Genomic DNA, 15,305 nt, shown 5'->3' on the forward strand with positions numbered 1-15,305 from the left:
CTGGGGCGCCCGGGTGGCTAGTCGGTGAAGCAACTGCCTTCAGCTCAGGGCATGATTTCGGGGTCCTGGGATCGAGCCCTGCATCAGGCTTCCTGCTCAGGGGGGAGTCTGCTTCTCCCTCTTCATCTTCCCCTTTCCCCCCTCAAAACTTAAAAATAAGTTTTAAATAAATAAATATATAGCTGATCCCAGTCGGCTTGACTTACAAGTTTCGCCTGGTAGTGAAAATTCCTATGCATGCATGCATACACACCTGTACCAATTAAAGGGCATGGTTTGACCTTTTACTAAAAATCTCAAGTTATAACTCTAAAGCAAAGGGTATTTCTCCCAATAACTCAGTTTTCTTGGATCCCTTTTTCGTCTTTCCAGATAGTAAGTAGTGGTTCAGTGGAAAAGCCAAAATAGACCAAGGAAGTCACCCAGACTGGACCAAAGAAATGTCACTCTCTGAGGGCCAGAGAATTTCATGTTGGTGTCACTCATCAGGGGTAGCTTCCTGGGGGTGACTGGCTTTAAACTGCAAGTGGGAAGGTTGGTGGGACAGGAGCACTCTTCCTAAAAACGATTTAAGGGCTTTAAAACTAATATTTTGATGTTGTGACATTCAAAGGCGGAACATAAGCAAAGTGCCAGAAGATTTTAAAGAATCCATCAATACTTGTAGTCAGGTGGCCTCCCTTTAGAAAAACTACATTATTCAAAGTGAAAAATGAATTAATTAGAATGCCCTCAGGACACAGAATCTGCTTGAGTACGTTAGCGGGAAAGTTAATTAATCACTGCAGAATAAGATCTACAGGAGAGCATATGCGTCAGTGCTTGGGAGCGCCACTCTTCTGCATTTCTCCTCTCCTGTTTCTGCATGGAGCTGTTTTCCTGATGGTGTTTTCTGTTTAAACTCTGTATGCATTTGCGCATTATCTGATGCCTTCCCTTTTTTTCATTAAAATGTATATTTCTGCGGAAAAAACATGAGCGATAGTGGCAAGGGAAGAAAAGTGAGTAAAGCTTCACATCTATTTGCATTCAGTTTCAGACAAAAAGCTTTTTAGACATTCTGAGGGATACTTTTCTATTGGAAAGTCTTGCTGAATGTTCGGCTTTAATTATTTATACTTTGTCTCTGAATTGTCAATGGAAGATTTAAAGGGACCCTCCCATCAACTTTACCAAAGTAATGAGAACAGAGTAGCTTAAAGCTACTGTTACTATTAGCAGTGCCAACCACCAACTGATTTTAATTAGATTTAACTTTTGCTCTTGATGTAACACAACTTGGCTGTGCTGCCGCAGTTTAACAAAGGACCATTAATCATTTTATTTAACAAAAGATGTGGGCCTGCACTGAAAGCATTTAATAGAGAGGTTAAACTTGTGCATGCTAAAGTAATATTCAACTGAAGCATAACTGAATCCTAGCCAGTGGTGGAGGAAAGCGATATCCCAGGGAGGACCCTGCCTCGCCAGCGCAGGATTCTCAACTTCAACACTATTGACATTTGGGACTGGATGAGTCTTCGTTGTAGGTGGCCATTCCGTGCATTGTTCGATGGATGACTGGCGGACTCTGGCCTCTACCCAAGAGACTCTAGTAGCACCAACCCCACCCCCGGTGTGACATTCAAAAATATCTCCAGATATTGACAAATGCCCCAACTGGGGGGCCGGCGGGGTGTACAGCCACTCCCAGCTGAGAACCACTGCCCTAGAGGAATGTGCAGCCCTCATCATTTCCGCACCGTCTGCCCCCAGTATGGTCCATTTATCCCATGGCTGTCCCCCACGGCTGGGACCCCTGGACGGACCCCACCCCCATGCTTTAGAAGTGAAAATACAGCCTGGCACTAAAATTCCCCTACCTCCCCCTCAGTCCCTCTGGCCGGACCCGAGTCTTCGCCCTCTGCTCTTTGTAGGAAGTTGAGATGGCTCCGCCTTTTCAAGGGAGCGGCAGCCAGTATGCAGCATGCTTTCCTTATTTATTTGTTTAGGGTCGGTCTTCCCCACTAGAATGTGAGCTCCACCCCAGAAGCAGGGATTTGTGTCCGTTTTGTCCGCTGCTTCAGCCCTACTGCCTGGAACAGTGCTGGGCCCAGAGCAGGTGGTAGATACTTGTTGAATGCCCAACGAAACGGTGATGATCTAACCGGATTCCAGGCTTCTTGCCAGCTGTCTTGTCTAGTCTTCCGCCATGTTAGAAGTGACGTTGTTTCCCTCTTCAGGATTAGAAGGTCAAGGCAGCCCTCTTCTCCCCTCCTCTTCCCGTCTTGTCCATGCAGCTTTTGTCTCCAGGTAATGTAATGATGTGGGGAAGTAATATTGCCAGTTTCATATCATAAAAAGCTGTTCTACTTTATCTCTTCTCCTTTTCTTCTGCTATCACCAGCTTCACTCTGATAAATTTCATCTAATTGCATGCTTATCTTTGAACTGCTCATTTTGTGACCCCTCATTAGGGCCATTTAATACTGATGGGTCTGCACTGTCGTGCAAACTTTTCTCCCCCAAATCCCCGTGCCTGTACAGCACACAGCTGTATGAGAGAGCCTTCATTAAAAGATTCCTTAATAGAACTGACTGCCTTCCCTTGATTGCATAATCAGCAGCTAATGAAATTGTCTTGGTAACAAGAGCTATAGTGTATTACATGCTCTCTTGAGACAAAGTGGAAAGACAATTGTATCATCCCGGGAAGAGGATTGATTGTTCGCAGTTTGAATTTGATTGTCCTTCAGGGGAACTAAACAAGAGATCATCTCCAGCTTCTCTAAGTGCATTCTGTTCTCTTGGAAAGTTACTGTTTTACGTTCCTCACAAGCCAAGCATATAAATATCATGCTTTGTTGCAAAGAAAATCAGAAAGAAGTGACTATCAATTTTTTCTCGGTTTTGTAAATGATACAGTCGGAGGACCAGCGGGATGACCCCACACGGGCCTCTCGCTGGAGGTGTAGATCAAAGCTTTTCATTGCACATCTTCAAAAATGCTTTTTTCACTACAGGAGGGAACCCCCGAGGAAGGTTTGCCCTGGGCCTGGTGCAGAGTGAATGGAAGGTCTATGTGAAGAGACCTTTAGATAGAGAAGAACAAGACATTTACTTCCTCAATATCACTGCCACCGATGGGCTTTTTGTCACACAGGCCGTGGTGGAAGTGACCGTCAGTGATGTGAATGACAATAGCCCAGTGTGCGAGCAGGTGAGATTTGCAGATACATCTCGTGTATATGGCTGCTTTTTACTCTGCCCTTCTAAAATTAAATCAAAACCCATTTCATCTTTCTCCTTCGGGCCAGGCTCCTTTCTGCTCTTCTCTCCTTAAATTAGTGAGCTCCATTTAGATGCAAGAGGATAGGAAAATCATAGGTAGCAAGTTCAAGTACCTAATTTTGCCCACCTGCCAAAAAACAAAAACAAAACAGTAAGTCTTAAAATTAAATAATATTTAAGAAATCATAAAGGACCTTAGGACTTATTCTGTCAAAATCACTGATTTCATAAAAAGAAAAATGGACCACTCAAAAGCATAAATTGTTTTTTTGATAAGTTTACATCGCTGGTTAGTGCCATGTTCATAATGAACCCAGGTCTCCAGGCAACTCGCTAAGTAGCTTGTCCATCTCAATACAAAACATGACAGCCAGTGCAAGGTGCCAGTAGCAAATTTTATTTTCTTCCTTACTGAAATTAAATCACTGTTAATTTACCTTTTCCTTACCATGTGGACCAAGAGATAATATTGGTATTCTGTAGCTTAGAAAAGCGTTGCAAATAGATTGAATCTATCAAAGTAATGCCAGATGTGAGTAGGGGATCTTTAAAGAGTGGAAGGGTCCCAAGGACTCACTGGTGCTTAACAGAAAAGAGGGTCATTATCAACACGTGATGCATGTCATGGTTCCACAGAGGTGGGACCTTTGTCTGTTTCCTTCACCATTGTACTCCTGTCACCTAAATAGTACCTAGTGCATACAGGGACTCAATCAGTATTTTTGGAATGAATGAGATTGGCCGGGGGGTGGGGCAGGGCAAGAGACATACCGTGTTTCTTCATATATTGTAAGATGGTTCTGTCGTGAAGGGAAAAATAGCCAGAGCTAAATTATATGAACGTGTTTTTAAATAAATCATTTATAATGCGAAATATGGCAGTTGCCTCACAAACACTAATGACTTCAGTACCTTTCTTTACCTTTGCCAGGTTGCATATACAGCATTATTTCCCGAAGACATTTCATCAAATAAAATCATCCTGAAAGTCAGTGCCAAGGATGCCGACATTGGATCCAATGGAGATATACGATACTCACTCTACGGATCTGGAAATGATGAATTTTTTCTAGATCCAGAAAGTGGTAAGGTGAAATGTATTCTTTGGGTAAATGCCATTGTTCATCCATGAGAGAAGTTAAACTCTCATGTGGTCTCATCACTAGTGGGTAGTTAGTGTACAAGAGCCTCGGTATGATAGCCTGCTCTCTAGGACTCTGAGAAATACTAGTCACATGTGTCTGAAGAGGGGTAGTCTGGAGCACACGAACTGTATTTGGCCTGTAAAATTTGCCTTTACTTACATTTATTAGCATCAAGTAATCAGACGTGTCTTTTTGGTTCTCCTGTTTTTCGTATCTGTGATTTAAGCATCCGCTCTGTAAAGAATATAGAGTTACATCACAAACGGAAGTTGCAAACCAGACAGCAGTGCGTAGGAAGGAGAGTTTTTCTCTCTGGAAATCCCTTTTGGGTCCCTTCCCAATGCTTATTAATACACTTATCTGGTTTTTATAAAATATTCCTGCCTAGTTTCTCCAAAGCTATGAGCCCTCGGTTTAGCCTTTATATTCAGGCAAAATGTATAAGGTCAAAGGTTACGTATGCTAAAGGCAGATGCCCACATTGAAGGCCAGAGCTAATGGAGAAGACATTTCTTATGGAGGTGAATTATTTCCGTGTTGCGTACTGGATGGTTCATCCAATGGCAATTTTTAAATGAAGTGTAAAGACCGAATAATTTGCATATTTCCAATGTTGTGTTTGGTCCTAATGAATAATAACTAACTATTGAGTCTCCAAAGATGATGGCTCCTCCCTGCCCCTCTCCCGTGTCAGCTGGGTCCTACTGGGAAGCACTTAGCTACACAGAAATATACTACTTGGCTCCATAGACCTAGCAATTATTTATTCAAGAGCTAACATTCATTGAGGAGCTAGTAGACATAAAAGCACTTTATGGGATATTCGTGGTAGGCTGCAAGATGAGTAAAACAAGCCATGCCCGCAGGATGTTGTAAGCCAGCAGGGAAGACAGACCAGTAAGCTGCTAATAAATAATAATAATAATAATAATAATAAAAGGCAGAATGAAATGAGTGCCCAGGAAGGGTATCAGAGGAGTTATATCTGGGCACAGAGGAAAAAGGAGCTAATACTCTGATGAAGGGGAAGAGGAAACTGTTTTAAAGAAGAGCTGACATTTGAACCGCGGCAGATTTTAGTAGCAAAAGCAGGGCCGTGTGGACCGCAGGGACAGCAGGAGCAGAAAGCACAGCGCAGCCGAGGAGGGCCGTGTTCAACACTGTCACTGGGGAGAAGAGCTGTGGAATGGCTGGTGATGGGAGAACGAACTGCAGGCCGATCGTGAGTGCAGGCCCCACTGAAAAACCCCTGGGGGCTTCTGAGCAGGCGAAGGAAATGGTCCGGGCTGTGTTTGAGAACTGGCCGCGGCAAGGAGGCCATAGAAGGAAATGCTTTATAAGCATAGATGGCTTGGTCTGAAGAATGTCTACTAATTGTATTTAAGAATAATAATATTTCATGAGTCATACTTTTCACCAAGTCACATCTATTCAGGTCTGTCACTGCTGGTTGCTGTTGTCTGTTGACATGGAAACACCCCCAGGAATCTCCACACAGCACCAGTGCAGCTGTTCCAGTGGTTCCAACACAGACATGACTTCCCTCCTCACCTTGCTCAATTCCTGCTGAGCCAAACTCCTCAAGTAGTCCCCCGCCAGGATCCTCCCCAGAAACCCTAGGCCCTTCTATAGCCTGCAAGTCAGGTTTACCCTGGCACAATAGAATTCCCTCCAGACCTTTTTCTGCTAAAGCCAGCCTCTGCTTTCATCGTTTTCCTCTAAAAGATGGGGTAAAAAGATGTTGAGTCTCTGGAAGCAGAGAGACTGCCCCTTCTGGGTCTATGGATTATTGACATGACTGACCATTGGAGAACTAAGGATACTTGTCCATTCTTTATGCTTTTTCTGGAGATCGAGCGGTATGTCTCTGGATTTCTGCTTGATCTCCATAAAAAGGGTAGAGAATGGACAAGTACCTTGGTGCTTCAGGTCTTCAGAGGTTTAGAAGGGCATGGAGCCTTCCAAGGTCGCCAAGAGAAGGAAGTCCTGAAACCAGATATTTCACAGTGGGATTAATTTCAAGGCCACACAGTTGATTTATTGTTGCATCGAGAATCCCATAAATTTTCCCCTGATGCTTAGCATTGAATTTGCTCTGTTTTTCAAAGTATAAGGCACTTGAACCAAATGTTATTGGTCCTTCCTGTGTTGGGGATTCTTTATGTACTTGATTCTCTGCTCTTCAAAGAAAGAGGTCGTTTTGAAAAGCCAGGCCATTTCTTTTCACAGGTGAGTTAAAAACCTCGGCTCTTCTGGACCGGGAAAGGGTCCCTATGTACAGCCTGATTGCCAGGGCCACTGATGGAGGTGGCAGGTTCTGCCAATCCGACATCCACCTGATCCTGGAGGACGTGAACGATAACCCGCCTGTGTTTTCTTCCGACCACTACAATGCCTGTGTCTATGAGAACACAGCCACCAAGGCTCTGTTGACCAGAGTTCAAGCCGTGGATCCTGATGTTGGTAAGTCAGTTGCACTGATGGGATGCCTCCCTATTTCATGCAGTTGCCGAATCTTCACCTTTCCTTGGGTGTCACCAACCCACCTGGGTCCTTCAGTATGAGAACATGCGCACTAAACCAATGACCATGTGTCAGCTCTTCTGCTGATACACTTCACGTGCGTGAGAGAACTCCGCAAGATGTCCTCCCCCTTCCTTCTAGGGTTTAAAGAAGCGATACAATGAATTTCCTTGCCTTTTAACAGAGTTTGGGGTTTGTTTATTCTTTCTTAACCTTTAGAATAAAAATAATAGCTTTCTTACTTGCCCATTCCTTCTGAACGTAGTTAAAATGCTGTATCGTGTGGCAAGGAGAATTCATTTCCATTTCTATAAAGAATTGCATCACGTGCTTCAGCTGAAATATGACAATCTCGATTTATGGGAGTGCCCCATAGTGCAAAGAACAATTACTAAATGGGCTGCCAATCCAATATCAATTTTTTTTAACTGCCATTTTCCGTAGTCTTTTGGTCACATAGATCCTGACGTTACTAGGCAGAGCGAGTGTGGTAGAATTAAGAAGGAATTCAAACTAAAAGTTGCTAGTAAAGTTTGTGTTCAAATCCACTTTGCATAATGAGATGGTGAGTTAGAAAAGACTGGAGTTAATTGCTAGGTAGTCCGTTTGAGAATGCATAAGTTATCGAGGTGACTGCATGATGGAATGTAAATACAAAAGGGCATATAGACAGCCTCTTGGTTGTGCATTTTAAGAGCTGTAAATCAGAGGACTAGAGAATGATGGGGTGTGTCTGCTATGCTAAACAGACCTTTATATAATTCAGTGTCTTCTTGCTTAATTCTGAATTGAAAGAAAAATTATTGGACTAATGGAAAAGTAAATACATGATAATTAGTTGAAAACAAACGTAGAGCCTGGGGTCTCTGTATATTTCCCCTTCAAGAAATTAGTAGCTACTTTAAATTATTGCTCTTATCTCATTAGCATAATTTTCCAGGCTGAGAACCAACCCTTTAAAAGTCTGCATATTATGTAAAGCTTGGTAAAAAAACAGTGAGCAGGAAAAGACTCATTTATTGATTTACAATTATGGAATACCTACAGATACTCTTTTTTTCCTTTGCAATGATATTTCAAGTTCCTTCCAAAACAATGCCTCAGGAACCCCCAGGTTCATGTATGTCCCTGATCTTGGTCCACTGCTGTCTTGTACAAATATTCTTTTTTAAAGGAGCATTAGAAAACATTCACTGGGGGTGCCCGTGTGGCTCAGTCAGTTAAGCGTCTGCCTTCAGCTCAGATCATGATCCTGAAGTCCTGTGATCAAGCCCCGGGTCGGGCTTCCTGCTAAATGAGAATCCTGCTTCTCCCTCTCCCTCTGCTGCTCCCCATGCTTGTGCTCTCTTTCTCTCTCTCTCTCTCTCTCAAGTAAAATAAAGAAAATCTTTAGGAAGGAAGGAAGGAAGAAAGAAAAAGAAAACATTCTCTGGACTCTTTTTAGCAGGGGCAAAAAACAGAAATTATGCAAATAAATCTTTTTATAATTTAAATTTGAGGATGTGTAATTGACCCATAGATGAAATTTAGAGATTAATTTCTTATTTAAATTAAATTAAATTAAATTAAAATCCTAATTTTAAAAAATTGAAATTTTTCTACTCACTTCCTTCATGAAGGAGTTGGGTCAGCTCTGTCTACGAGAGATTGAAGGCAGAAGGAGCCTGACTAGTGCACACGGTGGTGTGGCCAGTGGAGGGCGGGGGTGTGACTGGCTCACAGACATGGCTTGTGCTGAAGAACTGGCGGTTAGCTCCATCCTCCTTTTCACTTCTTCTGAGTCAGCTGTCCAGGTTGGGAGTTGGGAAAGAAGGGATGACGAGACTCTGGGCCTTTAGCTGGGCAGAGATGACAAAGCCTTGAAAGGACCAAAACCAGAATACTGCTCTCATCAGCACCTGCCTCTGCTCATTTGTACTTGTTAGTCAAAGACTTACGTTCAGAGCTTTAAGTAGACACAGAGGCCGTGAGTGCTGCTCATATCCAGTGCATCCCCAGGCCATCGTGTCTGTCTCAGAAAAATCCCAGCATAGGATATCAGGTCCTGGTTCCTTTTCTCAGTTTTTATACAACTCATTCAGCTTTAAAAAAATGAAAGAACTAAGAGAGCTGGGAAGAACCAATGAACACATGAAAATGCAAACTAGACACCCGACCATGTCCGGGGCACCGTGCTGAGGAAGAGGGTGTGACGGTCCTGGCCGGACCTTGCGGGCATCAGTCTGAGCTCTCTTCAAACAAACATCCTCCAGAGTCCCTGGGCATCAGTGAGTGGTAGCCTACTCCGTTTTCATTAGCGGCCCAATCAGAACATTTCCTTTCTCGGGAATACCATTGCTTGGTCTTTCGTAAGGGACCACAGAGGATCATGAACTGCATACTGAGATTACCAGCACGTCAAGGGGGCAATTCATCTTGGGGCCAGATTGAACCTGTGCTCTGAAGCTGAGTTTGCACTCGTCATTAGACTGAATCGGCCCTCTTGTGTCTTTAGTTTGGCTTACATGGTCTTCCAAAAGTTTGATTTAGTTGTCAATTAAAGTCAGGGGATTTTTATTCAAAGTTTCAATTTCTGGTGTTTTATTAAAACAGCAACAGCCCTCAGAAGACTCAGCAGTTTCAGGTACACAGTCCCGCAGTGGCAGGAGCTGAAGAGGCAGCAGCTGCATTTTTTGATAACCGCCAGCGCTCACACACCCTGTTTCCAGCCGCTTCGCTTATTTATGTTACTGCCTGACCCTCTGGGCCCCTTTGGGACAGGAAAATAGCTGATTTTTTTTTTAATTTTTATTTTGAATTAATAATAGGTTCACAGGTAGTTGAAAAAAAATGTGCAGAAAGTCACATGTACCTTGCACTCCACACTTTCCCCCAGTGAGGACATCTTGTGTAACTGTAGTACAGTATCCAGTTTGGGGTGTGTGTGTGTGTGTGTGTGTAGTTCTATACAATTTTATCACTTGTGTGGCTCATGTAACCACCATCACAGAGCTCCCTCCTGCCACCCCATCATAGCCACACCGACCTCCTCCTGGCACTTCCTTCCCAATCTCTAACCCCCAGCAACCACTAATCTCCTATCTATAATTTTATTATTTCAAAAACATTATTTAAGAGGAATTCTAATTTTTTGAGATTGGGTTTTTTGCTAAGCAAAGATCCATCCCCGCTGTCCTTACACCAATTGGTTTTTGATCCTAGCAAAGAATATTGGCTCCATTTGTGTAGATGACAGGGCTCTTTGGTTCATGAAACTTCTTTTGTTAAGCATATCCCTTTACCAGAAGTTATAAGTGATTTCATCACCATTTAGCTACAGCATATACTAAGTCACTATAAATTACAAAGAAAAGACAAGGCAATATTCCTCTGAAATCTGATTCCATAACTTCATGAATTCAAAGCTCTTATAAGGACTTGCTAAACTTTCATATACTGACTTTCTAATTTGAAAAAATATTACTGCTCTTAGCCAAACACCTCTTTCCTATGCTGAATTCGTTGTTCATAATAAAACCACACTAATGTTAAGAGTCACTGCCTAAATTAGGAACAAAATCAAAACAGAGGAGGACAAGATAAATTCAACACCCATTTTATGAGCTCTAAGAAATAACATGGCAACTGTCTAGATTTTAGGACTAAAGTCTTAGTCTTTCTGTAAAATGGAAATATCCGCAATCCCATAAACTAATGACATGACTTTATGACCTAACATGCTTAAACATGTAATCCTTTGAGTAAAGATTAGGGGACCTTTTGTTGTACTATCTCTTTGGGGTTAATATCTTACTATTTAGTCTACCTCTTATAGGTAGGATTTGTGCCCAGCTTCCTAATTTTGAAGGTTTTCTAAGCCAGCAAAGGAAATACGCAGAGATGAAGATCAGAGCTAAAGTCTGTGACCATTTTAGGCAAAGTTATATGAAAATAAAATGTAAACATGCTCTGCAAAATACGCTATAGCTCATGATTTATTGAGAGGACCATTTCCAGATATTTGAGATGCAAGAGGACATATTTTTCCTCTTATGGACCAGGGACATAAAGCAAGGAAATGTTCTTATAAGCAACTCATTTACTTCTTTCCTATAAAATATTTTCTGCAAGGTTTGGAACTTCTTTCAGGGATTTCAGAGAAACTTGGGGGCTCATAACACACATTACAATTATTTTCCATTCAATTTAACAGAAATTTAGTGAGTAGCTAGGTAGAAGACACTACAGAAGGAACTGCAATATTCTCAAAGATGAGGAATGTGTGGTGACAGGCCTCAGGTCATCTGCAGCAGTGAAGAACATGAAGCAGAAACACACAGACCTTTAACAAAAGGCAGAGCTCCCAGAATGAATAGGATTTCAACAGGCAGAGGTAAGGCATTCAGGAAGACAGGAACCTTGAGGATAAAGTTGTAAAGCTGGGAACATGTGGACCCAACTCAATAATTGGGAGAGTATCATGTCATCCAGGATGGAAAGAAGTAAATGAGATGAGAAAAGTTGTCTGGGCCTGACTGTGGTGGTTCACACAGGCCAGGAATTATGTACTTAAACCAATAAGTGGAAAAGAGCCACTGAGCACTTTTGAGAAAAGAGCTCATCAATTCTGGGTTTGGGAAATGCTAATCTGATAGAAGCCTCTAAAATGAGGGTGAGGAAAGCTCCCAGGAGGGTATGGAAAAGGGCCAAAATTAGAGTGGTAGCTTTGGGATTTAAAAGGAAGGAGCATGGCCATCACCCCAAGCGGCTCCCGTGAGGTAGGGGGAAAGGGGAAGGGGTGGAAGGGGAGCGGCCTTGCCTACCAGCACACCAGCAGAAGCCATGGCTGGACCTCTCAGCCAGTCACACCAGTGCACCCACAGCTGTCACGGCCCAACCACACAATCCACATAGGAGACACCCCTGGAGTGCCTGGTTCTGAGGACCAGTGGGGACCCTCTACATAAGACCACTCCTTCAAGACTGGGAGACACAGCTGATCCACCTAACATAAAAACGAACACAGAGAGGGGTACCTGGGTGGCTCAGTTGGTTAACTGTCTGCCTTCTGCTCAGGTCATGATCTCACGGTCCTGGGATCAAGCCCTGCATCAGGGTCCCTGCTCAGCAAGGAGTCTGCTTCTCCATTTCTCACTGCACCCCCCCCCCCACTCATGCTCTTTCTCTCTCTCAAATAAATAAATAAAATCTTAAAAAAAGAAGAAGAAGAACAAGAGAACAGGCAAAATGAGATGGCAGGGAATATGTTCCAAATGAAAGAATAAAACAAAACCACAGAATTAAAAGAAACAGAGATAAGCAATATACCTAATAAAGAGTTCAAAGTAATGGTCAAAAAGATCCTCGCTGGACTGAAGAGTGGATGAACAGAGTGAGACCTTTAACAAAGAAATAGAAAATATAAAAAAGAACAGTAAAAGTTGAAGAATACAATAACTGAAATGAAAAATACTCTAGAGGGAATCAACAGCAGATTAGATGATGCAGAAGTATGGATCGGTGAGCTATAAGACAGGGTAATGGAAAGCACCCAAGTAGAACAGCCAAAAAGAAAAAAAGAATTTTAAAGAATTAGGATAGTTTAAGCAACCTCTGGGACAACATCAAGCATGTTGCATATAACATTTGTATTATGGGGGACTCAGAGGGAGAAGAGACAGAGAAAGGGGTAGAAAAGTGATTTGAAGAAATAATAGCTAAAAACTTCTCTAACCTAGCTAAGGAAACAGACATCCAGGTCCAGGAGACACAGAAAGCCCCCAACAAGATGAGCCCAAAGAGGTCCACACCATCACACATAATAATTAAAATGTGTAGGGAGTTTGCTTCAAGGGCTAGAAGAAACATGAGAGGAATTCACCCAGAAATGAGGAGGAGCAATGCTTCACTGACTGAGGGCTCTGTAGGTCATGCATTACGTTACTGAGTTGGTGCAACTGGTAGAGTAAATTAATAGAAGATACAGAAAGTCTCTCTCAGAGTCTTCCAGAATGATGCCTTTCCCTCTAAAGTGAACACTTAGGTCCTCAATTAACCGAGAACAGAAAAGAGAGAGAGAAAAGTGATCTTGTGGCAGAATTTCCCCATTTTGACCTAAATGTTTGTATTGCCACAGCCCTTAGAATTCTTAATTTTGCACTGTCATTCACTGTAATAATGTAAACTTGTTGTCCATGTTGGGGGTCCATTTTCTGAGTATTTACTGAGGGAGTTGGTATCATGATTCCTGTGCTGTGCTCTCGTGGAGCAGATACCAGAATGAACTTGGTTTTCCAAAGCACCAGAGCATCAGAGGAAATGAATGTCTGCCCCACTATCTTGGAGCATTATTTGCTCTGAGAGGGTAGCTCCTTATGAAGAAGCAGGAGATTATTTATCTGAGAGTAATGTTCATAAATATAACCCATGAGGGTTGTTAAACAGAGATCTTTCAAACCAAACCACATTACATGAATCCTCTAGTTGGTTTTTTATCTCTTCTGACAGCCTAGCCTTTTGTATGTGCCGCTTCCTGAGAGCCATGAAAAGGGACTTGGGAAGAAAAGTGAAGAGAGGAGATAAGTTCTCAGCAAAGTGTTGTGGGTTAGGTGCTGGAACTGTGACAGAAAAGCACACTGAGATCTCTGGGCTAGCGGGTTCCTGCATCTTCATGGGACAAACTCTAAGGGAGTGTCATTCACACCAATCTATAAGGACCTCACTGAGTAGTCATATGGCCTTTCCTTGGTGTGTGCAGTAGAGAAAGAGTTCTGTCTTCCTCTTCTTATAGACTATGAATCTTATTAAATTAGGACCCCATCCTATGACTTCATTTAACTTAATATCTCCTAAAAGCCCCATCTCCAGATACAGTCACATCAGGGTGAGAGCATCAACATACGAATTTGGGGGAGACACAATTCAGTGCATAGCCCTCTAGTCACTCTCCTTTGGATCACTCACTTTGGGGAAGAGAGCTATGAAATTGTGAGGCAGGACTGTGAAAGGCCCACATGACGAGGGACTGAGTGCCTATTAGAAACTAGATGAGGGAGCTTGAAAGTGGACCCCCTCCTCCATTTGAGCCTTCAGATGAAGCTGCAGCCCCACTCAACAGAGAAAGCTTGGGCCATAGCCAGCCAGCTAAGTCATGCCTGGATTCCTGCCCCCACAGAACCCATGAGATCCTAAATATTTGTTGTTTCATGCTAAGTTATGAGGTAACTTGGCATGGAGCAATAGAGAACTAGCACATTAACGCAACTGTACAGGCCTTCTGAATTCTGTCCACATATCCTTAAGAATCCCCTGCCACAGCCATTATCCTTCCACAGGCTCCACTCTGTGAGGAAAAGGGGCTCTCATGCAGGGCAGTGGCAATTAAAACAGGGCCCTCCCTCAAGGAGGAGTAGTTCATCCAAGCTGGGAATATGCTGCTTTGATGTGGCAGGGTGAGTGGTGATGCCAGAGCATTGGCTGCTCCTTGTTGCTGTTCTCACGGCTTCCTGGATTCTCTCTGGGGCAGTGGGCCCACTGCTGTAGACCATACCCTCGCAGATCTTGGGATATTACACTGGAAAGGCCCTGAAACAAAATCCAGTCAAAACCTTTCTTTTCCCGAGGAAGAAACTGTGGCCCCTAGATAAAGACACTTCTCCAAGATGACTTTCTTAGTGGCAGAGTGAGATCTAAAAGGAGGGTATCCTGACGTCTCAGTCCAAGGCTCTTTTCTGTCTTCTAGTAATTTCTACCAGAAGATGATTCAAGAGGGATTCAATTCTGATTCAGCCTGTCCGCTCTTAAGTACCATTTTTCTATGTCTTTCCTAATGCCTTAGAGCTTGTCACCTCTAAGCTGCATAGGTCAGTGAGTTAATGTGGTTTTTTCCCCCCAAAGCTCGGTTATTCTCCGAAGTATTAAATCTTTGAAGGTGGCTGAGGGAATATTAAAATTTTCATAAAAATTAAATAATCCCCCTAAAGACTTCAAGACATAAGCCATTTCTGGAGCATTTTGTGGCTGAAACCCTTTGTCTCTTGGGGATATCAAAAAATATAATGTAATGCTTAAAGCCTTTCTCCAGACAGCCCCAAACACTGACACATATAATCTTATTATGGCAGAAGAGCTGTTGATATTCTCACCTCAGATGGAGAAACTGAGGTTCAAAAAGTTAGGCTGCTCCTCTCAAGCCATCTGGTAAATGGAGGGTGGTCCTGAGCAAAGGTTTCCCTGGCCCCATAAACCCCCGAATTCTTGACCTCCCTCCAGCATCAGGACACCTTCTGCAGCACCTGTGGCTTGATGGCGGACTGTGGCACCCCATGCCCTCCTTGTCACATTTGCCTGTTACTTTGGGAAGCAACATCCTACAGTGGCTTTGGGAGG

The 15,305-nt window shown here is 43.0% G+C and overlaps 1 protein-coding gene across 1 annotated transcript in view; it reads left to right on the forward strand.

The window, feature by feature from the left end:
- Nucleotides 1-15,305, forward strand: part of FAT3 (FAT atypical cadherin 3) — a 635,693-nt gene that overhangs the window by 549,123 nt on the left and 71,265 nt on the right. Inside the window, exons 11-13 of the mRNA XM_044386515.3 lie at nt 3,003-3,199; nt 4,202-4,355; nt 6,645-6,878. Of these exons, the coding sequence (XP_044242450.1) occupies nt 3,003-3,199; nt 4,202-4,355; nt 6,645-6,878 (585 nt within the window). The remainder of the gene's footprint in view (nt 1-3,002; nt 3,200-4,201; nt 4,356-6,644; nt 6,879-15,305) is intronic.

The sequence above is a fragment of the Ursus arctos genome, unplaced genomic scaffold, assembly GCF_023065955.2.
Source record: "Ursus arctos isolate Adak ecotype North America unplaced genomic scaffold, UrsArc2.0 scaffold_22, whole genome shotgun sequence".
NCBI classification, from domain to species: domain Eukaryota; kingdom Metazoa; phylum Chordata; class Mammalia; order Carnivora; family Ursidae; genus Ursus; species Ursus arctos.